Source organism: Neopsephotus bourkii, unplaced genomic scaffold (assembly GCF_033783945.1).
Source record: "Neopsephotus bourkii isolate Nb327-2 ecotype Australia unplaced genomic scaffold, CSIRO-AGI_Nbou_v1 NB_1638, whole genome shotgun sequence".
In the NCBI taxonomy this organism is placed as follows: domain Eukaryota; kingdom Metazoa; phylum Chordata; class Aves; order Psittaciformes; family Psittacidae; genus Neopsephotus; species Neopsephotus bourkii.
Window position 1 is genome coordinate 5,463,527 of NW_026902113.1, and position 25,055 is coordinate 5,488,581.

The 25,055-nt window shown below is 41.4% G+C and overlaps 1 protein-coding gene across 1 annotated transcript in view; it reads right to left on the reverse strand.

The window, feature by feature from the left end:
- Positions 1-1,251, reverse strand: part of EXPH5 (exophilin 5) — a 35,480-nt gene extending 34,229 nt beyond the window's left edge. The window contains exon 1 of the mRNA XM_061374390.1: positions 952-1,251. Within this exon, the coding sequence (XP_061230374.1) occupies positions 952-1,070 (119 nt within the window). The 5' untranslated portion in view covers positions 1,071-1,251. The remainder of the gene's footprint in view (positions 1-951) is intronic.
- Between the last annotated feature and the right edge of the window lie 23,804 nt (positions 1,252-25,055).

The window sequence follows — 25,055 nt, forward strand, 5'->3', positions numbered from 1 at the left end:
TTGAGTGAAATAAAAAATACACAATATAAAAATCCACTTGACAGAAAAGTTACTCATTAACATTCCTTCTACATCTCACACGAAAGCATTGCTTGTGTAAAGTGCCCACTTGTGAATCTGAGAGGACACTAGCTCTTACTTGCAGACTGCCCACAAGGTACCTCAAGTCTCATTTACAGGAAGAAATGATATCCTTTAATAACAAATGGCTCATTTCCCAACATAATTTTTATTATGTCCTCGACCTTTGCTTTCACTGGCAACACAAAGAGTTTCGGTGACTGCACGCAGAGGAGATAGAAGCCAGAAAAAAGGTCAAGGATGTTCTATTTCTCCGTATGGGTCATATAAGGTGCTGTGACTTGCGTACCTGAATGACGAGGGAATTCAGCTAAGTCGCTTGAAAGGGTCTTGGGAGCAACCTTTCAGCCAGGTGAGTGCCTGGCTTGGTTTCCAAATGCTGCCAGGATCGGCTCCGGGCTCTGTCCGAGGGCTGCAAAGCTGCCACGGCTCCCCCAACGTCCCGCAAAACTCCCTTGCCACTGCTGTCTCTCTCCCGGGTACCAGCATTTAGCCTAACCCTCTGCCAGCCACACGGGGAAAGGCAGGAGTGGCCTTTCCCTCCACATCCTCCTCGGGGAAGGAGAGGAGCAGCGGGGAGCAGCAGCCGTGACTCAGAGCCGCCTCTGTCACAACACGCGTTTCACAAACGTCCCGATGCTGCAGATGCCCCGGCAGGACCCAGCAGCCTCCTGCAGAGAACCCGGCCCTCCTGCCCGCGCTGCCCCCGCGACAGCGCGCCCAGCCCGGCGGGGGCCACACGCCCGCCCGCCCAGCGACCCCTCTGTCCCGCTCCCGCTCCTCTCAGCGGGTGCCCCCCCCTCAGGCTGGGGCCGTGCGCCCGCCGCTCCCCGCCGCAACCCCGACGGCCGGGGATGTTCAGCCTGGTACCTGACTCTGTCTTTCTCAGCCCGCCGGAGCTCCGAGTCCCTCTGCAGCACCTCAAAAATCGCGCGGGCTTCCTCCTCGTTTAAAAAGCTGAGATCTGGCCCCTGAGGCGCTGCGGTCATGGCTTTGCTTATTTCCGGGCGGACGGGAGGAGGCAGGCGGGCAGCGCTGACCCCCCGGGAGCCTGGACCGACACGAGCATGGCCGAGCCCCGGGAGGACCGCGCAGGCCGGCACCGGCGGGACGCGCTTCGCTCCGGACGGCGGGAGTCGGAGCCGCGGCCGCCAAGGCGCGCGTCGGGCAACACCCGCAGAGCGGCAGCCGGGGCGGGGCGGGGCGGGGAGGGGCGGGAGCAGCCGCTGCCCGGTGCCGCCCCCTCGGCCGGGCTTGGGTGAGGCGCTCGCTCTGCGCGCACGGCGCGGGGGTGCCTCGGCAGTGCGAGGCGGAGCACGCGCCCGCCCGGGGGCCGCTGCGGGACACCGCAGATCCCTCCCGGAGCCCGCAGAGCCTCTGCCCGGCCCTGCCGGCGGCACAGGAGCGCGGCCCTTCCGCTCCGCCTGAGCGTCCTCCTTCGCCCCCGCGGGTCCCGCAGCGTCCTGCCGCGGCAGGGGCCCGCGCCGATCGATAGTCCTGCGGAGTGGAGGCAAGGTGGTGACTTTTCCACGCGGGAAGAACGGGGCAGTGCGTTATCTTTGCTATCCTTCAAGCTTCCCCTTAAAGAAGAAATAGTACAGAATGGAAGTCCTTGAGTTGGGTTCTATAACCACAGTTCGGAAGTAATTTCATCCTCATTGCATTCTAACGGATCTAAGGCAGCTCATCTCTGTGCTACACCAACGTGTCTCTCTAAAGTAGGTGTCCGCTGAGTATGCTGTGTTGGTTGTATAGGCAGTAAACTGACCTTTGACAGGTTTCTGCCAAAGAAGGGCTTTATTCAGGACCGAGCTGCAGATGGAGAAAGAAAATAAACCAGAGTTTTTGTTATGGAAAAGTGACTCAGTGTAAATGTAATGTGCAGTGAAAGCGGGGCTAAGCTGCACGCAGCCACCATCCAGCCTCGCAGCAGGCTGACGTGGGGCCCAGGAAGGATGCTGCTCCACTAGGAAGTTGTGTGGTGCAAGTGGAAATAAAGACCTTAGAACCCAGCCGGAATAACGGGTTGCAGGAAGTTTGTTGGTTTGGTATAGCTTCTGGCCCAAAGAGGAACTTGCCTGATTCCTGGTGACCAAACAATAAGAACAAGGCTGTGAGACAACTGATGAAACTGTAATGAAAGCTGTGAAGACCGATGATGTTTAGAAGATGTCAAGAGGAGGTATCTCCCACAAAGACACAGTGAATTTTTAATACAGTATAGGAGATGCTTCTGGGTAAAGTCTAAGCGTGTTGTTTCTAAAGCTGCAAGATCCACAGCTGTCATTGGTGTATCCAGAGGTTACAGAACTTCTCTTTAAAGAGAAGCGACCTGTCCTCTCCCTTCCATTGCACTGAGCATCGTGGTGGGACTGTTTTACCAGCAGAAGCTGAGCTATGGAGTTGTCCACAAGACTCTGCCAGGCAGTGGCTGAGACATTTTCTGCCTTTCTGCTTGGCATCTGCAGGTTGTAGGAAGCAATTGCTCATGGTGCTTCTGCATCACGCTGCATCTGCTCCCAGATCTGAGGGGGAATGTGATAACACTATTTTCCTGTACATCCATTGCAGTGAACCTCATCAGTGCCCACCCTTGCCTTAAAAACAAGTTTTATCTTATTGGTGATGCTGTGGTTTCTTAAGTTTTTGTGCAAACATCTAAGTTGGGTTGGATGGGGTTCTGAGCAACCTGATCTAGCTGAAGCTGTCCCTGCTTATTGCAGGAGGGCTGGAGTTTCCAACCTTTCCAGCCCAAGCTTTTCTATGATAGAATATATACGTACAGAATACGTTGGAAGGATGTGCATGTTCTCATAAGTTTGCAAAGGAATTTATATACTACAGGCTTTACAAAGAAAGGGTGACATTCCTCCAGAAATTTGCTTACCTATAAATGTATTTATCCTGCATGTAAGACAAGAATAGAATTGTATTTCTAAGTTTTTGTCATCCTTTTTCTTTGTTTCTAGTGATTTGGTTAATTGGTGCCTTTTTCATCACCAAAATGTATGTTAAGAGTATTTTTGGTGCAGAGGGGAGCAGGAACAAGATGTTCATTTAATACATGAGCAATGCAGAGTCTTTCAGGTAATAACAAAGAAATAAGTTTTTTTCATTCTCTACCAAGTGATGGAATTATTCAGAAGATTGACAAGTAGGTACTCTAGTGGCTTTAAAGAGATGCTGCCAGACATCATGGTGGTTGTTATTTCAATGGCTTTTATCCAGAATATTTAGGGATATGGGCACAGCCATTTTATATGGTAAGAGGACTTCCATTTTACACAGTGTCTTGGATATGTCGTATCAGTGTTACAAAATGTGTGTTGGATCATGACTAGAAACACCTGCTATCTATGGAACCTTCTACCAGTTTGTTTTGTGAAAGATAACCAGTTCTCTGTTTGTCTCTTCATTACTCCACCCCACTATAAAGTTTATGCCTTTTCCATATACGGATCATGATGGCAAGGAAACACTGCCTCTATTCTAGTATTTAGAATCTTGAGCATCTTACGTGCTATAATTTCTGTTGCATAAGCCTAAGACAGGATACATGCTCTATTTTTTTTTCCCATGTTTTTTAGCTAACAGCTGTTCCAGGAAGATACAGAAGTGTTTTCTTGTAAATAAGTAGCATTTATTCTGTTTAGCAACCTGAAACAGAAGGCCATATGCTCCTAGCATATGAGAGGCTGCAGACATGAGACGTCTATTAGTAATGTTAATTGCCAATGCCACTGAAGGAGGATGCTGACACACATACCTTAATTATAGGGCAACTTCTTCAAAAACTGCATTTCACAAATACTGCTGTACTAATGGGTGGTGTTAACTCCACTTACTCTCAGTGCAGGATTTCAAAGTGTGGGACTCCAGAAAGCCAAAGGGGCTGTTTCTGAAAGTTGATCTGTAGCTCAGGAATTGAGGGGAATGTGCAGCAGGGTTGGCTCAACCTTGTAACAATTGGCCTTAGGGCTCATATAAGCCCTGAGGCTTGGAAGAACTGTAAGGTCTTGTCTGTTCCTGTTGAACTAATTACTGTGTAAGTTGTCACACAGATTAGTGAAGACTAGTTTAATTAACTCCCTGCACTAAGTGAAAAAGGCTTCACGGCAAGGCAAAGAATAAATATGAAGCATCTTTCATTTAAAATATATTAAATCTGTTTACTGTGTTTGAAATAAATATTTCTAACACTAACCTAGGTAAAAAATAGTTTGATCATACTACTGGTAAGAAAAAAAGCAGTGCCTCTCCCTCTTTTTAACAAGCCCATCAGTTATATCTCAGTTTGCTCTAATAGTCATTATTGATTTATGTGTATTAAGTTATCAGCTAGAGGTCCAACTGAGTTTCAGGGACACAGTGTCTTGCTGTGCAGGGTTCCCACTGCCACAGGTAGGCATTTCCACTGAGCAGCGAGTGTCCTCCAGGATCTTTCACCTTTGAAGTGGGGCCTTCAGCTCCCACTTCAAAGGAGCTTTGGACTTTCATTTAGGCTTTTTAACTGTGAAGTGATACACTTTGAAGATTGCTATGGAGGTCAGCATCCAAATGCAGTTCATGTTGTTACAGCAGTTTGTGTGCCATGCAGCCTTTTCTGAGGCAAGGAGGAGGCAGGGCTGGGCTGAGCAGGTTGCAGAGCATGGGCCACTGCTGTCCACCCTGAAACCACCACAGGCGGTAGGCCTGCTCCCACAGGGAAAGACCATATTCAAGGTACACCACACTCACAAGTCACATCTTGCAGGCTGCGTGGCTGCAGACTGCTCCTTTCCACAATTTCCTCAAGCACTTCCTCTCAGTGAGTGTTTCATTCACCAGCTTTTCTTTTCTATCCAATCCCTTGAGTGTGGGCTGCTCCATTCCCACTCTTTTAGACTCTGCCCTACCAACATGGCAGATTTCCCCACAGGTACTGCTTGCTGCTGCTTCTGTGTCTCATCCTAACCCCATACATTGTCTATACAAACTCTTGTGTTTTTTTTTTTTCCAGTAGAGGGTTGTTTCTGCTGAAATAGACTTGTTGATCCCTTAGAATGACAAAAGGGCATCATAGCAAAGTATGATTTGGTTTTTGCCTACCAGAAAAAAGGTAAGAGTGAGATCCTAAAAGCATATTAACACTGCATGACAGCAAGGAAAAGTGAGCGTAAGAGAGATATCTGAAATAGTGGCTGCAGTCTGACCCCTGCACATTGTGATGCTGCTCTCAGTGTGTTTGGTGCTGCTTTGGACAATCACTCCATGACACCCCTTCCTTTTGCTTTTTGCTTATGACTGGCTGGCTGTCCTTCTTTCTCTCTTACTTTTAATATTCAGTTAATCACTAATTTAATTTTGAATACCCATTTTCTCCAGACTGGAAAGAAGACTGTGAGCAGGATCCTTCACAGGGCAAGATGGGTTGGAATTTTATGGGGTTGCTCTAAAGGGCTGTGGCCTGGAGAGGCATATGAAGAAGGTGGTTACCTGTACATCTCTGCAGTATAGGAGCACTGCTTGGGATGGGAGGAGGAATGTGTTTTGTTCAAATGATGCAGGATTTCTGCTTTATTATAGGTCTGATATCTTGACTGTCAGAGCCATAGGTTGACTAGTACAGCATGTAACCTCTGCTCTCTTGCAGAAACTATGTAACCTTCTCTTCCTCCTTAACTAATATATGCACATAAACATAATCACCAGAGGCCAATATCTGGGACACAGCTGAATTATGCATTTAATTTATTAAGGTTATATGCCAGTGCATGCAACTTATTAAGACAGGCTTGAGTAAAGGTAAGAAGAAACAGGCATGACTAAACAATAAGGAAGAGATGTTATTAGAGGCACGAAAGCAGCTTTAGAAACACTGAAGTCATATCCAAATGAAGAAAACAAAAATCCATAAATCCTTGCTGATAACATAGAAAAATAAAATAAAGCAGACTAAAAAAAAAGAACAAACCCCCAAAACCTACTTCTGGGAGGAGCAACTTGCTAAAGAACTCTAAACAGCACCAAAGGTTCTCCAAACCTTCTTGAAACCCTTCAAAGCTCATCTGAGAGTCTGTAGGGCTGATCAGTGATTAGGTATAAAAGAAGTGCTACAGAGAGCAGAAGACCTTTTCATCAGAGAATAAATAGATGTTTACTGTGGAAGAAACTAGGAAAACCCACATGCCATAATACTTGTCCAGAAGAGGAGCTGACTGAAACTGAAATGACTGTGTAGAGATTGTGACAAATTGGCAACAGGAACATTAACAAATCACCAGTACTGGAAATTATTTCATCCAGTGGTTCTAAGAAGACTTACAGTCTGTAACTACTCACTGTAAGGCCAGGTTGGATGGGGCTTTGAGCAACCTGGTCTAGCGGAGGATGTCCCTGCCCATGGCAGGGGCTTTGGAACTGGATGAGCTTTAAGGCCCCTTCCAACCCAAACCACTCTATGACAGTTCTATGATGACTGGTACCTGGGGGCTGGAGTGTGGCAAATAGATACTAGCTGTAAAACAGTTTTCAGGGAGAATCAGGGAACTACAGGGTTATGCATCAGGTCTCTGGGCAAATTTCTGGAAACTATAATAAAGGGCAGAGTGAGTGGTTACCTGAGCTCATACAGGTTACCTTGGAAGAGTCAGTGTGGTGTCTAAAAATGAAAGTCTTACTTTACAATTCTCTTTTTGAAGGATGTCAGCAAATATTAGAACAAAGACAGCCAAGTTGATCTCATCTGCTTAGACTTCTGTAGAATTTTGACAGTACCATCATCAATAGGTTCCAAGGAGCCTTAGTAGTCATGAGATGAAATAAAAGGTCTCTTTGTGGGCAAATAACAGGTTACAAGTTAGGAAACAGAGAATAAGAGAACTCATTACTTATTACAGCTGTGGAAAGTCACCACTGGAGTTTCTCAGAGCTCTGTGCTGAAATCTGTGTTGTTCATTATACTCTTAATTACTTGGAAAAGAAGTGAGCAGTGAGATGAGAAAATTTACCGGTGGATGAAAGTTTGTGATATGAAGATATTTAGGATAGTAAAGGCAAAGACAGACTGTGAGAAACCACAAGAGATCTTTGAAAGACAGAGTGAAATGTTTTTCCTTTGACTAGGAAAAAGAATCCTAACTTCATGTATAAGCTAGCTTTAACATGTAAGCAATGGACTCTGAGCTGACCATTACCATTTGGGAGCAAACTTTTAATGATACACCTAACTTGTGAAAAACATCAGAAAAGCAACCCAAATATCAGAATTTATTAGGAAAGAAAAAGAAATCTATGGTTTGCCTATAGGTTGTACATGAATATGGAATTCTGCATGGAATATAGATTAAATTACTAATTCATATACAATGTGAACATAAATTAAACTATATACTCTGAATATATGTTCACATATACTCTTTATATAGGTGATGGAATTAGAATACGAAATTCTATATATTCTATATTTCTATATGGCATTGAAAGGGTGGAAGGGAATTGACTTCGGCTTTTCTTCAAAAAACAAGAACGAAGGGCTATCAAATGGAGCTAATAGAAGCTGATTTAAGTGCAAACAAGGAGATGAACTTGTGCAACTCCTTGCCAAAGGGTTTTATGGATGCAAAAGACCTCAAGCAGAGACTCTAGAAGTAATTAAAAGAGAGGTTCATTCAAGATTATTTAATAAAGAAACCACTTGGGAAAAACCCTGATCTGAGAATAGATACATTTTGAGAGAGCTTCATGTACTCTTGCCCTGTTCTTGTTCTTCCATATGCATTTGCTTATGGTCAGTCATGGCAACAGGATACTAAGCTAGATGGACACTTGTTCTGAACCATTATGAGCATTTTGCATGTTCTGATGAACATACCTGGAGACCATGTATGTGAAACCTGGGACAGGCTCATGATAGGGTACCATAACTTATGGATGGGATGTGAACTGGACTGCCTCTGCAGCCTGAGCTGGGCATTCTTTAAGAACAGTAATGCCTCAATTAATGTTAGAAATTTGTCCCTAATATCTCACCTGCCACACAGGTAGATCCATAACTGCAGTCATGAGTATGTGGTTTATGTGTCTGCAGAAGGCTTCTTGTCTTAGATAAGACATTCCTGAGGTTTTTTCTTCTTTTATTCCAGAGATGGACAGGATGAGTGGACTACAAGGTTGATGAAGAAATGTCTGGACCATCAGGCTCAAAGAATTCTTGTTAGTAGCTGAAAGTATAACTGGCAGACAGTTAGGAGTGGTATTTCTCCAAGTTTGGTAAGGAACATGGTACTGTTTAACTTCACCAATTACCTGAATGATATGATGGCATGCATCCTCACTACATTAGCAGGTGATGTTCAATGGTGAGGAGAAGGTTATGTACTGGAGGGCAGAGCAGCTATTCAGACAGTTCTCAACAGACTACAGAAATAGCCTGACAGAAACATCTTCAAGTTCAGAAAGGCAAGAGAATAATAACCAGATTATCTGTGATAGTAACTATCAGCAGCAGTGATTGATGTCCTTAGAATCTAAACATTTCCAGTGATGGGTGAAGAAGAAAGGTAGTAAATATTACAAAAAATATTACTTCATATTTAATTAGGAAAGTTAAAATAAATGAAACATAATAAAAAAAGACAAGCTAAAATAAAGTTGCAAATCAGAAAAACTTGGTATCTTTAGTTAAATTGTTTGAGCCAAGAGCATTATCATGCTTTTTTTAAACCCTGAAGCAAGTACAGTAATTCATGGCTTGACTTCACAAACAAAGATTTGGGAAGGGCGAAAACTCTGTTTTTATTTACATGCTCTGTTTTGGAGGACAAGATACAGCAACTATGATATAGCAAAATCAGAATGCCTCTGTGAATTTACCAGGGCAAATTAATACAAATTGTGGAGTGAGAATGCCTTTTGTTCCAGCTAAGAAGCAGATTGTCTAGAACTTAATTATATTATAAATAATTCTGTGATCTTTTTTAGTGCTTAACTCCAAGCGTGCTTTTATTGCAGAAGACTCACTGGAATAAAGAAAAATCCTTACTCTGTTTGGTTTGCATAAATACCCCTAACAGTGGAAGCTGGAGGAGTAGCCCATTCACATTCTTCTTTTAAATATCAGTGGGTATTGGATGTTGATCAACTATGAATATAGGACACCAGAAGAACAAGCATAGAGTATTACTGACTAAAAAATGTTTTACCCTTTTTTTAAAGCAAGCAAATGTCACCTGGTAGATCAGGTAAAAGACACATTTGTGCTTCAGTTCAACACACTAGCTAATCCTCTTCTACATACATTGACAACTTTAAGTATCTTCAGCTGCTAGAGAAAGTATTCATTTTGCTAAATGTAAACACTTGTAGTGTAGACAGCTCCCTTTAAACGAGTGTGCCTAATTACCCTTTTCAATGAAGAAAACCAAATGCTTATAGTACACAATTTATCTCATTCTAAAGTAGACATCTAAAATAGGTCAGATGAATCATACCTTGAAAGAGGCTCTTTCTTTCCATTAAATATAAAGGGAGCCTGGCATGACTAGCTCTGAATTGTACACTGTGTATATCTAAAGTTAGGTGAGAGGAATCCCATCCCACCTGTTTGTACACTTAATAAAAGAAGAATACCAATACAGTATAAAAATGAACAAACTTGCCTCGGGCTTTAAAACAAGTGTTGTAATCTTGAGCAGTTCAGCTCCTAAATTTAGGGTTTGATTCCACTTCCATTGAAGTCAATAGCTATATCTTTGAAGAGGAATTTAATGAGGCTTGTCAATTACTTTTGTTTACTCTCTCATCAAGGATACTTAACTAAACTTACTGAGAAATGGATATCCAATGCTTAGTGAGAAAGTGTAGGCTATAAATACAGGTTACACTTTGAAAAGGAATTTTTTGTAAATTAGGCTTTTTTCTTTCCATCTTTTGAATTAAAAATGTGAGCAGTATAAGGATTTATCATCCTTTCTGATAAATGTCTTTAATAACTCTAATTCAAGGAACACCAGAAACTACAGATGTTTTTCATTCCACAGGATGATTAGCCCTTTAATTAATATGTGTAATATATTAAGCAAAGTCCAGCAGGATGCTACCACTCTGTTTAAGTGCTGACTCCAAAACTTGGTTTGCAGTGTCAGTTTTGTAGAGCTCTTCGCTGCCAGACCTCAGATAACAACAGGAATATTGTACTGCTTATAATACAGAGTACCATGAAGTTGTAGTTGGAAAGTCTGATAAAATCTTTAAGGGCCTACTACAGGTGATGAAAATGAATTGCTATCTAAATGAAACCACTGAAGATTTACAGTGCTGCCTGGGTGTAATCTAGTCCTGATCTCAATGTGGGCAATAGGTATGCATTTACATGACTATGACATGTAACATAGGAGACTCTGCTGGCACCAGTGGGAGAGATGAAGCCACATTATTTGTGTTCTCTTTCCTCCTTGCTGAATTCATGCTAAATATCTAACTGGCTTCACCACTTATATTTACTGAGGTCTTGAAGGAAGGGAGGGAGGGAATTCTGTCAAAGGAATGGATTAGTATCTGAGTGAGATTTACACTTTAGAGTCAGAGAAAACTCGAAAATTCTATTCTCTAATTCAGTTTATATTTCTGCCTGCAAATCTGCTTTGAAGTAACACAGGTTTGAGATTCTGAAGGCAGAACATTATCAGGATATCATTATCATGTGAGCAGCATGAGAGAGAAGGCTTTCTTTGGCTCTGTGCTGAGAACTGTGCTACAGGTTTCCCAGCCAACCCCTTCTTGACAACCCTGGTGCAAAGGCAAAAGAGGTAAGCTTGGAGGGATTCTTTTAAACATATTAAAAACTAAACTAACAACTGCGTATTAATAACAGGATTCAATTAAAAAAACTGGATCAGTATGGGAGTGGCTGAAGGCAAAGGACTCTCTCCAGTTCACCTGCTAGTAAAAGAAGATTTAACTAGATGGGGAAATATAAGCAGCTTTGAGAAGTTAGAAACAGTGATGCAAAATCAATGAGGTTACTTTTATTCTCCCTAACCCATTCATGTGGTATGAGATTTTTGCTAAGCAAGCACTTCTCCTGCTGTGCCATTTCTAGGTTTTACCGACTCAAACATTCTGGCTGCTTTGATTACAGCACCAGATCCAGCCACTTAGGAATAGTCAGTCTGTGTACATGCATAAGGGAGAACTGTGTGCTTGGCAGAGCTCTTCAATGGGGATTACTGAAGATGATAGCATGTAGTGCTAGTAGGGTAACTTCAGCATGTTTGGTGCTCTCCTCATAGGTAAATCTGTGCTTGAATTGTTCTAATTGTGTCAACCTGTATTTAAGAAAATTTGGTGCAGGCTAACTGAAACTTTGTGTCCTGAAGGGTTGCAGAATTTAGAAGTTTTTCCTGTTCCAACCGACTTAACTACATCAGTAGTTTTCCTGCAAATTATCACTTTGTTAATGAACCTTGCAGACTTAGTATTTCATACTGAAAGATGCATCGTTTGTGTGCAGTAGAAGTGACAGTGCTATGTAATCCATTACTTTTTTTTTTTTAATAGAGAATAATGCAAAAGAGGGATATTGTGTCAATAATCCACAGGGGAGGTGGGGAAAGCAGCGTTTCTAGTATGTTGCTACATCTGCAGCATTTTCTGATACCTTTTGGCACTGTGACATGCTGAAGAATTGATATATAATTTTCCTGTAATACAATCCATAAATTCTTATGCAGGTCTACTTAATCAAATAAGAGAATTACACACACATTTAAAACACAATAAAGATACGATGAGTTTCATTTCTGTAACTACTAGCACAAAAATGCTAGTGAAAGCATTTTGATTGCACAAGTTCTGTCAAAATAACTTTGTTTTAGCTTCTTATTTTATTTACCAGCTCACATGAACTACATAAAGGCCTCTTTCTAAAGAGCAAATGAAAAATACAGACCCAAGATGTCAAAGCCTAAGTAATAGCTGGGGCTTAAAGGCAAGGCGATTTGTCCAGGATGTGTAAGTTCAGCGGACAATTGTGTTCATTTGCTGTGCTGGATTTGATGGTCAAACGTTGCCACATGATCAGATGGTAACAGTCATTATCAAATCAGCAAAATTTCACAACAATGATTTTGTGCCACACGTGGCATGGATGTGCTATCTAGTATCACGAGCTAATTTGCAAGGACTTGCCAACCCTGCAAGTCCTTTGATACCAGTCCTATTGCATTAGATCGTATGTAGGAGCTACTGGTATACCTGACAGCCTGGTTTTGAGATCAGTCACTGCCCCAGGAAATAGAAAATGGCAATAGATTGGCTGCCTTAATCTGGCAGTGACTACCTAAGTGTTTTAGCATGTTGAAAAACAACATGTTGCATTACCTGGGTAACATGCTATTACTCAGCAACAGCAGTAGCTGCCAGCAGCAGTGGTAGTAGTTTTATGGCTCCCAGCTTAACAAATAATCAACGTGGGGGAATTTAGGAGCTCCCTATCACCCTTAACTTCTCTGCCCTGTATGGGCAGCCTCTGCTGATGATAGTTGCTTTTTGTATCATCTTAAAAGTCATGATGTTAGCAGCTGGACATGCTGTCCTGGAGATGGGGTTGGGAAGAATTGTAACAAAAAAAACAGGCTGTTTCTAAGGAGGAGCTGAATCCTGCTACCCAGAACGGCAAAATTTTTCCCCCTCTCCTTAATTTGCTTGGTAGAAGATGCTCAAAAAGGAGGCAGAAATAAATCTGTGCCTTTGCAATCAACACTTGTCATAGATTGATTAGGTCGGGGTAGGAAAATTAGGTAACAATATGAGCTGCTATGGAAAAAGTTAACTCTATCCCATCCAGACCCCACACACGGGGTGATCATGTTCTGCTGCTCCTGCAGTGAAAGTCGTCAAGATGGCATATCACTATGTCAACCTACAAATCAATTAAAAATCCATAACATGTTAGAGATCTAATTGATGCTTACCCGGAACAGAAGCATATTGTTGAAGCTCATGTTCTTGTCTTTTTTCAAGCAGAATAAATTATAATTGTACCTATATATATATGTTTTGTCTGCATTCAAAATTCAAGCCATCAGTCACTACATCCTGATGGACCCAGTCTGCGTTCCACTCCTGGGTAAATGCATGGAAGAAGTTGGCAGGAGAAGCCCAGCTCAGCGGGTTGATGCAGAGGTGCTCGGGCCAGGACCAGGAGTGGCTCCACTGCAGGGGTGTAGTGAGGGGTGCGGCTGCAGGCAGGGCTCCAGAGGTGAGGTAGGCAGGAAGACATGAGGTCCAGGGTGGGGCGGGAGAGCAGCATGTGTGCTGGCAAAATGCCCAGGGCTTGGCTTGCTGCCCAGCAGTGATAAAGGAGGGAGTCAGGAAAGCACCTACCAAATGACCTTCTCACCTACAATACCTAATTTTGGCTCCAGAGTGGGCTGTGGTGGTACCTTGGTGGTGCATGGGATGGTGGAAGCAACAGGAAGGACCTAGGGTAAAACAAAACAGGCTCTGAGGAAGGCAAATGTGTGGAGAAATTGGTAAAAGTTGAGAAAATTATTACTGAGCTTAGAGGCTTAAGATAAACCAAAATGTTATATTGGAACCTGCAGCATCCAGACCCAACAACCACCGACATCGATGATCAGGAGGGAGGGCAGGAGAAACTGGTGAAAAGGGTGGTGAGACAGCTGTGGAGAGTCTCACTGATCAATTGCACAGAGAGGCACTGCCTAATCTGACATAACCTACTAGTGTGGAGCTGACCCAGCAACATATTTGGACTAACTTTAGACTGGGAGAATACCTTTGACTAGGTCACTGATTTATATCATGAGGGTAAAGTGTTATTGACCTAGTTGCAGGTGGCTGCAGATTCACTTTAGTGGATGGTCAAACCAGAATGACTTCTAGAAATAGGGTGGTTGCATGAGAATCAGTCTGTGTGAATGTATGAAAGTAACCAGGAGGTTAGAAACAGCACTGGAGAGCACTAGTACTGGGGCATGAAGGGAAACCCAAAAAGAGCAGTAAGTCATAAGTCACAGCGTTCTTCAAATCTTCTAGTGGATTTTTAATTCACATTACTTAATGACATATAATTCTCTATTATCACTGTCATAGAATTTTATACTTCTCATTTAACAGAAGATGGTAAATAGAAAATTTGTGTATTTCACTACAGGAATAAAACAAATGGTAAAATCTGGTACTTGTAGTTCTACGTGGATCAGAAATTCTGAACTCAGACCTCTCTGGAAACAAAGCTAGGCTCCTGAATGTGGAAGTTATCTTCCCACTGTTGTGGGCTGTTACTATAGGTAGGGAACAGGACTTTGAATAGATGATCTGCACAACCAGAATGTGCAGAGAGAACAGATATTTTTCTTCCATTGAAAACGATCAAACAAAACAGTCCTGAATACTGTCCAACTGCTTGGGTTAAGGGTAGATGCAGTTTACATATACTGAGCCATTTGCAAACTCACTGAGTAACTTTGTTAAAAGGGGACCCACTTAACCCTACACTTGATAATTTGTTAGTAACTTTATGAAATAAGATCTTGCTCCAGTGCAAAATGACTACAAATTGGAGGCATTGTTAATAACAATACTAGCACATTATGTTCATGTGGTGATAACATAGACTATTGTTCAAAGTACAAGGCAATGGAGCCACTGAGGGTTTTTCTTATCTTCAGTCTGTTCTCCAGTCCCCTGAATATTGCTGTTACTTTCCACCCACTTCTTATAAGTTGTCTTCTTGATAAAAAGATAAAGCCTGCTTTTCCAGTGCAACTTCATATGCTATTTCTTTAATGCTGGATTTTTGGATGATTTTAATCTCTTTATTGAGTATTCTTGGAGTCAAATTGTTTATGAGGTTTGGGGGATTTTTTTGTAATGTTTATGTGTGTCTGTGGGAAAAGTTTATTTCTCTGCCACGATTACATACAGAAGCTAACGACAGACTAATGACATCAATTAATCTCACTGAATGTGATATTAATGCAGGTATCCATTTAATCATTTGTGAATGATGTCAGTTTAACAGCTGTACAGCTTTTATATAGCAATCTACTATCCTAGTATGTAGCTATGCTATGGATATTATAAGTAGTAATGAGACAAAAATCTACTGTGGTATCTTACAAAACACACTTCAATGTTATTGCTTTAATTGGAAGCTCTGGGAAGGCCAAAATGTCAAATTATTAAATAAGGACATAAATACTTGTAAAAGTACTTAAACCAAACCCAACATATGCCACTGGTTTTGAAGGATCGGCTCTCTAACAAAGCAAAAGTTGGTTTTGTTTACTTTGAAATTCAGAACAGGGGAACTCGTATGTCACCAGTTCTCATCTCCCTACATGTCTCAAAGTCAGACCCTGAGTCAGAAGGAAGGTCTTTAAAGGCATGTAGATGTATATGATATAAACAAACACAGCTTCTATGTCTGTACTCTGCACTGAAAAACTGTTAATGCTGAAGTCTATATGAGAAACTACTTTAATATTGATGTCTCTGTAACTGTTGATAGGAAGCCAGGTACTGCAAGGACCCTTTTGCCTGAATTCTTCAGATAAATGCTTTGCACAGTAAAGATATGATCCAGTAGTTAATAACAGGGTTAGCTTGTAATTCCTTTAAAAGATACAATTAAATATGTCTGTCACAGGATTTTCAAAGGCTTTTCTATCTTTCTACAAAGAGCTTGTTTTTCAACAGCATTTCACTACACTTTTTAAAATTTGAATTGATTTGAATTGATAAAATGCTCATATCCTTCATGAATATATCTCCAAGGTCTTTATTTGGCAAACCACATTTTTCCAGTCCATGTTGGCCAGAACCTGATGCTAAATCTGTTCATTGCATACAAAGATTTTTGGGGGCGTAAGAAAATGCAGCTACTTATTCCAGAGTGTAGCAGCTGCCTTGGCTGCCTCACAATCTTGAGGACTGTGAACAGCTTTTAAAAATCTCTCTGTAACACCAGTCTGTCTTTTCTGTTGCGATTTTTACCCATTGAACCCCTCCCTGGAGCCACAGTAATTGGATTCACTGCAGAAAGGCATCCACCAACAGGAAGTTCCTTGTTAATATTACTGCAAGGAATGGGGTGGAGTGATTAGAATGAAGATGCAAAATAGCTGCTATCAAGGCTGAGGATCAAAGAGAAGGTGATGAATGGGTGGTTTTGGTTGTTACTGCTTTTGAAAGGTGACTGAAGAGGAAACAAAGCAAAACACAGGCATGTTGTTGTTGCTATTGGTCTGGATTCTCAGTCTATCAAGTTCCCTTCAGGTGCACTTTTAAAACAATTCCACATTATGGAAAAGAAATCTTAATTCTCTTCCGTGAGAACGTAAATAGCAACTCAAATGCCTTTTCCTTTTTCTAAATTTAAACTGGAATCTCTCACTGTATATCCTGGGTTTTCTTCTCTGTTCTTTAGTTTCTTTTCAAGCATGTGTTTTTTAAGCAAGACCTTTTGTGTTATCCTTGCATCTCATTCAATAGCATAATATGCCATATTATGCTGATGTGTGTTATGCCAATTTTTATGGCACAACAAACAGTAAACGCAGCTTTACAATAAAACGCATAATGGTAGGAAGAACAGAACCCTTTTGTCACTTCAGATTTGAATTCATACTTGTTTTCCTTTGAACCTGTCAAGACTATCCTGAGCTATGCAAGATGAAAGGACACATTTTTGCCATGGTGTGCTTCTATGAACACTCAGTGTGATTAGATGGGATTCTTACAGTTTTATTCATGCCTAAAATAAACCGCCTTTTTTTCATATCTAAAGTATTGCATTCCAAGTGAAGCCTAAGCTTCATGGACATCTACAGCAAAACTCCAGTGAGGACTGGATTTCAAGCTTTAGCAGTATTTGAGTTGCTGTGTTTGAAAGAAAGCAAGTGTTCTGGATCTTCTAAGAGAAGCTAAGGTACTCAGGTGTTCTTTGCTTTATCTGCCCTTTCTGTGCAGTGAACGTGTTACTGTTTCCCTGATGGCGCAAGGCTCTTGAGGGACAGGATGGTATGGAAAACCCGAACTGACAGATACAAACTGATGTGAATGAATGCATTTAGTTTTCTTCTGCATGAGATGAGGAAAGCCAGAGCATAGCATATTCTCTTTGGACTTTACTGCATGACAGAGCAGTATAAACTCTTCTCAGACCGTTTACAGTCTGGGGATAGAAAGCTGAGTACTGTTATTATACATAAATATACACATATATAGCATAATGACATATACCAATAGTACTGGGGCTTTTCTTGCCTTTACTTTCAGTTGTTCCTATTTGTGCCTCATGGGTTAATTTCTAGCTAGACAGACAGTGAATGCCTAAATAAGAATCTTATAATAGAAACAGTTTGTTCATAACAACCAGATTTTATGGATTGTAAAAACCAACACGGAGCCTGCCATTGGTACATATAAAATTGGAACAATTTTTCCTCATGTACATTACCTCACCTTTATTTACATTGAATCTTCATTACCGTTGTATTACCTAGCCAGTTATTCCCCAGTCTTCACAGGAAACTGTTTGACGCACTGTATAACATGATGTTGGGAGCAGCAAGGCTGCTCTGCAAGGAAAACTGAGCCAAGTGTACAGTGCCAGTGAGCAGGCAGGGACAGTGCCCTCCTCACAGACAAGGCATGATTTGACAGTGCCTGAGCAGGGGGAGCAGAGCAGGTCCACTGGTGGTCGCCTACCTCAGCCACATGCCACTGACAGCCAAACACGCATGTCTGTAATGATCTACAGTCCAAGGTCAAGTCAGGGCATCAACTCTGCATCAGGGTCCATGTCCAGATCAGTGAGATGCATAGCCAGGCACAGGGATACTCACAATGTAGCTCAGATAAAGACCAGCACTGAGGCTTTGCCTCCTCACTCCTAAATCCATTTTCATATCACTTCTGAATATGTTGAAAATCATGGGCCAGAAAAGACCCTATGGATTGCCAGTGCTGCTTCCCCTTTACTCCTCAAAACATTTATTTATGCAACAGGAGCTTACAAATGTAGTTTAAATATTGTTCAGGCAGATTTGATTTGATCCTCTGTGAGCAAAACAGGAGATTGCCAAGTAACATATGCATAGATGAGTGCTGACAGTTGCATGGTTACCCGTGTCCCCTGTGGAATCCATGAACCTGGGCTCTGTAGTAGAAAGTTTATGCTGCCAAACGCTACTGAGCAGCAGAGCCTGTTAGCTTAGGCTGAGCAGCTGGGGCTGTTAAGCTCCTGAATTTGGCAGGAACCAATCTCCTGTAGAAGTGGTAGACCTCCTATGGGTTTTTCTGCTTGTTTGTTTTTATGAGTTGTTAAACCTGTATAATTTAAATCTGAAATAGAGATGCTAATTTCATTAAATACTGAACATTTTGTGAGCCGGATCCAAAAAATAGCCACTGAAAGCCTTGTTTAGTCTTTAACTTTGCCCTTGAATGAACCACATCTGCTGAAACAACCTGTTTCCTGAGTGTTATTGTTGATCCTAAATTGACTTAAGAGATTGCTAAATGAAGTGAAACTGGAGCACTAATCTGCTAGGAGGCTCAGTGAAGCTTTTTAGGTCCATGTTTTCACATGCCTTTTATTGAGTCTTTATATTTGGTAAACATTAAACTCTTTGGAGATGGATGTGGGACAGTCAGTTCCAGCACTTAAATGGCGTGTCCAGATGTCATGCTCCCATTTCAGTGAGTGGAGATCTAGTCAATACAGCCAATGGAGTCCAGAGGGGGATTCAGATGACTCTTTCAAAATGAGCCAAATGGCTCTACAGTTTCCAGTGGGATTAAACTAGGGTGGGTGCCCTAGGGTATAGAAGCATCTGCACCAAGCCTGGCAGATAGGCATGTGAGAGATCTGTGCCCTCCTGGAGAAGCAGCTGTAACTCAGGTAGGATGCCTTACAGCATCTCAGATGACAACAGAGCAACTGAACCAAGCCCCTCCATTTAGATGCCTATATGTATGTGTCTACAGTCTGGAGCAGAATGCCACCCTGGGATTTGATTGTTAAGAAATGTTAAATCAATATGCTGGTTTGTCTAACAAAAGCACTCAGAATCTCCCATAAAAACATTATTTTTCTTAACAGTGTTTCTGGTTTTGCTTTCTCCTGTGTTCTTACAACCAGAATTAGTAGAGAAATGTTATTGGTAGATTCAGAAACCCAACTAGGCACATGGCTGTACTCCACCCTCAGTGAACTGACCTTCAGCAGGGAGCTGCACACAAATATGCACAGCTTCATCAACATACTGCTCCCCTGAAAAAAAATCTTGTACCCTTTCCTTCATTAGTGAGTGTGGGGATGAGGGGATTTAGCGTGGCAGCTTTTCTGTCTCCATTTTTCAGAACAATGAGATCTCTCTGGTTTTTGGAGGTCATGTGTTTTGGAGTATTCATGCTACGGTGACAGTACCCTTTTCACCTGAGTCTTGACAACAGCTTCTACTTGAGAAATCTAATACAGCTGAAATAATAAAGAATGAGGATAAATTTATTTTTTATGTGACTTGCAGTTATAGATGGGATGAACATGGTTTGACAACTTTACAGTTCTTGCAGCTGTTATTCATATGGGCCCATGCTGGATTCCTACCAGAGCACAAGTATAGAGACTGTGAGTAGGAAAGGTGGAATGGTATAGATATGGCCACGGGTCTGGTCTTACCTCTGTCAGTGTAAACAAGTACTGCAAAGGTATCTTCCATTTCCTTTTGCCTTCTCACATTGACTTCCTTAACTGATTCTCAGCCCATGTCTCTTCCCTAAAATTGGTCTCAAGATCCATTACTATCAAATATAGGTCTAATTAATATAAACATTTAAACCAAATTTAATCTCTACAGCCAGAAATATGAAGACACAGAGCAGGCTGGGTGGATTACACCTCACAGCCACACAAAGAGGTGTTGTTATATCATAAATATGAGAGAAATGTGCACCACAGAGTTGGGTAATACACCTAGTGAATAAACAACAGAATCAAATAATAAACTGTGACTCTTTCTCAAAATGCAAGAATAATCAAGCATATAAACCCAAGGATAATAAGGGATAAGTACCTGCTGCATAAAGGTACAGTGCCTTTTTTTACATATCTGACAAATTAAATACTGTACTAATGGGCTGGGAAAAACAATACATTAACTGTCTCCTGAAATGACTCTGAAATACATAGAGGCCAAGAACTGTGCTAAATGCAAGTCCTTTTATCCATAAAGTTATTTTCTAATTAAAGGATGACATTTAAGTGTGTAATTTTCATATTATGCTTCAGTAGCACCAGGGTGTATACCGTTCTGTTTCAGAAATGGTGTTCTTCCAAAATGTGTGATCATCTGAAAGGTTAACTAATCTTTCATAATTTGATTTGTCAACTCTCTATCTGACTCAAGAAATCAGTTCAGTTGGCGAAAGAACTGTCAAACGTGCTCAAAATTAAACACGTATTTGTGGAGTTCCCTGAACTGGAATAACAGCCTGTGCCCTGGGACTCTACACAGATCCCAGCCATCACTGAAAAGCAAGCTTGATTATCTAATGCTTCTTTACAGTGTGTCTCTGTTGTGATTACAGTTTATGACTCACTTTTATTTTACAGCTCTGTTACGGCCCCTAGTGGCTTAGATACACCTAAACATCATCGTGGTCCTGGCACCAAAAGCTGTGGGAAGAACCGAGTGCTGTTACAGGGCAAAGGGTTGGAAGCAGTGAAGTGATAGGGCCTGCAGACCCTGGGTGTATTTGACTGTTCTTTGAAAGAAAGCAAGTTTCAGCAAACCCCGTCATATATTTCTTGCGAGATTTGTCACATTGATAATTTTCAATAAAACCGCTTTTTTTTTGGATTAAAGGAAAAATGTCTCAATTTTGTATTTGTTTTAACCTCCATTCAGTGGCTTTATATAACAAAATCTACATATTATAATATTTTGAAGAGGCAGATGGTTTTATTTAAAGAATGAAAGCTCTTTAATTTTTTAATTAAATTAAAACATTTAATTAATTCATTAATTTTTAAATTACTTTTACCATTTTATAGGTGGTCACCTTGTCTGACAATCAGACTGATTTTTTTTCCGTTGGCTATGGAAGTGTTCTCTTTGGCCAGGGATTTCATCACAACATTCCCAGCTTTCAGGTAGGCTTTCACTGGCAAACTGTTTATTTTGAGGGCCCTGCAGACTAAATCATGAACATCAGAATCACCAACAGCAGGCACCTAGGACACAAAAAGTCCTTTGTCGTTCCAAAAGAAATGTGTTTATGCCATCTTATTAAAGAACACTTTAGGGTTGGTTGTTTTTTTTTTTTTCTGAAAGCATTCTATTGTATCAAGCAATATAATCCAGTGCTTTCTGACCAACAGCATCAATATTCCTTGCCATTTCTAGAGACTTGACAAGCTGCTTTTGCTTCTGATTTTGAAGAAACTTAGTTCATTTTCCCCCATTGCTGTTTTCCACATACTTCAAGTATTTTCGAAGCATCACAGCACGAAGTTTAATTTTATTGTATAAATATAAATCTATCCTTTGGAGAGTGATCTGTGTTAAAATATTTAGGAAGTTGGTTGCTGTCAACTAACCAATATAATTGCCATTTAGTGAAAATCCTTGTAATCAACAGAACAGCAATGTGTAAGTACTTTCTCCTCCTCCACTTTTCCCAGTCCGTTTTACCCCAGGTTTTAAAAGGCTAACAGGCTTACAAACTGCATCTTCTAAGAGAATCACAAGTTGGAAACTTTTCAAAGGACAATTTTAAGGAACTGAGGGCTGTCTCCATAGTGGTGGTTGCTAAATTGTCCATGGCCAAAGAGAATGGGTGAAGGACTTGATGAAGACATTTTGAAGTGTCTACATAAAACCAAATTTGTGTAATTTATATACTTGGTAGAAGCATTTTCATTATATTACTTCCGCAGGAAGATCCTGTAATGTAACTCTCCAAAACTGTATTTGTTTTATTGTTGGGAAACAGCTCATTACTAAGAGACGTACAAGCTCTCAATTACACCACACAGTATTCTTGGTCATAACTGAGAATATTTGTTCATCACAGCTTATCCATTTACTCAGACCAGGAATTACTGAAATAGAGTGCTTCTACTGTGTTTTTGAAAATCCAGTTTAATTTTTAACTTATGAAATTTAACTTAAGTCATATCCCTTTTGTTACAGGGCTACCCAATACAGGAAAACCAAATTACATGGGTTTTTTTTTTCATTTTCTTTTTTTCCTATAATTTTTTTTCCCGCTTTCCATTACAGACACCTACTGTGCCTCTCTTTTAGAGTTGCTTGTGCTGGCTCTGCATAAAGGCACTGAAATCTCTCTTTTAAACTGGCAGCATTGAATCTGTTTTTTCCAGTTTGCAGTGCTCAGAGTAATGTATCTAGGTTGAGCTGAAATGGGGTCCTGAGTCCATGGGCAGGGGTTGAGAGAGGCCCTAGGAGTCCAATAATGCCCTCAGGGTTCTGACACCACCCTAACAGCCACCTCTTCCCTGAACAATTCTGGCAATCACACCTAATAATGCTTGTTTAAAGTAATTTTTCTTTTTCCAAGTAGGATCACCGTTTTTCTATGTCATACTATACATCCTTTAGACAGATAAAATGTCATGCTAATTTCTTACAGGAACATTAGTCGTATTAAAAATAACATTCACAAATCTTACTGATACTTCCATATTTTTTTGAAACAGTCTGAAATTACATTATAGTACTCCAAATATGACATTGAAGATTCATTCTTTCACTATGGTTTTGAAGCTTCCATGTCTTATTCTCAGACACTCAAGCAAAATCTTCAGATGCAAATTCTTACATGCTTTTTCTCAAATCTCCTGAAGCATAGCAAGTAAATCTTGGAAGACAAAGCCTCTCAGGGGAGGAAATTATCCTAGCACATGGCTGTTTCATAGAGAAGGTGGTATTTCATTGACATCTTGTGCTACTGAGGTCGCTTCCTCTGATTTACTGCTTACTTCTTTAGATGGGTTATCAAGAATAGATGGAAAAATAGAAAACGAACAGGTTAGTACAAAACAATCAAAGATTTCGTGGAAACCACAAAGTTTAACTTAAGCACACACCATGTCACATTAAAAAAATAAAGTTACATAAAATCAGCCACTAATTATCTTAAATTTTTGCAGAGATTTGCAAAGGTAATCTTTAACTGGTGTAGATGTGAACAAGAGTGTTTGCAGCAGTCTACCTCCCTCTTTGTATAGGGCCAACTGTACTAAGTCCATGCCATGAAGGAAGTCCCACAACACAGATACAGACCAACAGCAGTGTGATACCATTCAGCTTGGCCCTGAGGTTTTGTCAAGAGAGAATATGAAGGATATCAAAGACTGTACACCATTGGCACCATTCAGGATGAACCCAGAAAGTGACGAGGGTTTCACTGTCAGGGCACAGTGAGGGCTGACTTCTCCCTAAAAGCCAGGAGCTAGGTCTGGTCATACAGCTCCTGAGTGAGGGAGCATGCTCATGGATGGCAGTCAGGGTCAACCAAGCCTCCAGCTCATCAGACAGGCCTGTGGCAATGAGGCAGCTTCAAGGTCAAGCTGGAAATCAACTCCCTGGTTGGACTCCCCAGGATCAGGATGATGATGAGTTTTGTTGGCCATAATCAGGGTCAGACCCAGCCACTGATGACTGGGCAGGTCCACAGTGACAAAGCAGGTCCCAGGTCAAGCCAGGAAGTGAGTCTGCAGCTCAGACCCAACCAGTGGGGTCCAAGGGCAAGGACAGGTATGGCTGTGGCTGAGCTGGGGAACAGTATGACATACGACATAACTCAGGCAGGGCCTGAAGCCACAGGGTGGAGCTGGGCCAGGGTGTAATGGGGGGCCTCAGGTGAGGCTGGTCATGGCCATTAAGGTCTATCAGTGCCTCTGGCCCATGACCCTGATACTTGGTGCCCCTTGTCTTCCTTGCCACCATAAATAACCCTGCCCAGACATTTACATGTTTGTGCTTATGCGTAGGAAACACTGTGTACCCATGAGAGCGAAATCTATGGAGAATGACTGCTGCTGAAATAGGTCTTGTTTAAAACAAAAAACGGCAGCCACCTTCTCTGCGGTCTTGTATAAAGCCTTGATACATTTATTATTATAGCTGTACTCCCTTTATTTCTGCAAACTGCAAGTAAACAACCATGCTTGGTTCATTATTTGCCAGCTTGTGGAAACAATTTTTTCTTCTCTCTCACTTTTATTTACTCAGAAGGATCTCTGGTTTTGCCACAGTTTTCAGGATACTATTACTACAAGACAACTGAAGTAGTCTTGCACATCATAAATAAATCAAACTTAACAGGGTGGAATTTGTTCCTATATAAAAGGGAAACTATTACAAACCACTGTGTGTTTCTCAGGCAAGTTCGTCAGGGTGACAGGACAGCAGAGAAAGTAGAAAGGTGGCTCCTGGGCCTTTGGAGGCTCTGAGACCTCCCACATGGGGCCAGGAGACTCTCCAGTGCTGTGGGACACACCACAGGCTGCTTTTGTCTTTCTGGTTTCCTTTCCTGGGACACGGACCTCTTGGGTGTCAAAGAAAGAACTTACTAAAAAGGATCAGAAACATATAAACATAATTGTGTTTTTCATGACAGCAGCATAAAAAATTGTTCTAGAAGTAGGACAGCAAGATATTTTCCATATAACTTTTTTATCATTGAGGATTTATGTCCGTAATGACTCAAAGATCACAGCTGCTGTTCTGTGAGAGAAGATGAACCTATAGGCAAAACATAGACCAGGTGAGCAAAGACAGCATGTTCAAACACAACACTTTCACCTGTAAATTTACTTACCAAAAGGGTAAACTTACTCTAGTGCTGCAACAGCAGGAATTCCACACAGGATGGAGTTTTTTTGTGTGGTTAGAAAATGCAGAAATGCTTCAAGTGGCAGCTGAGCCCTGTGA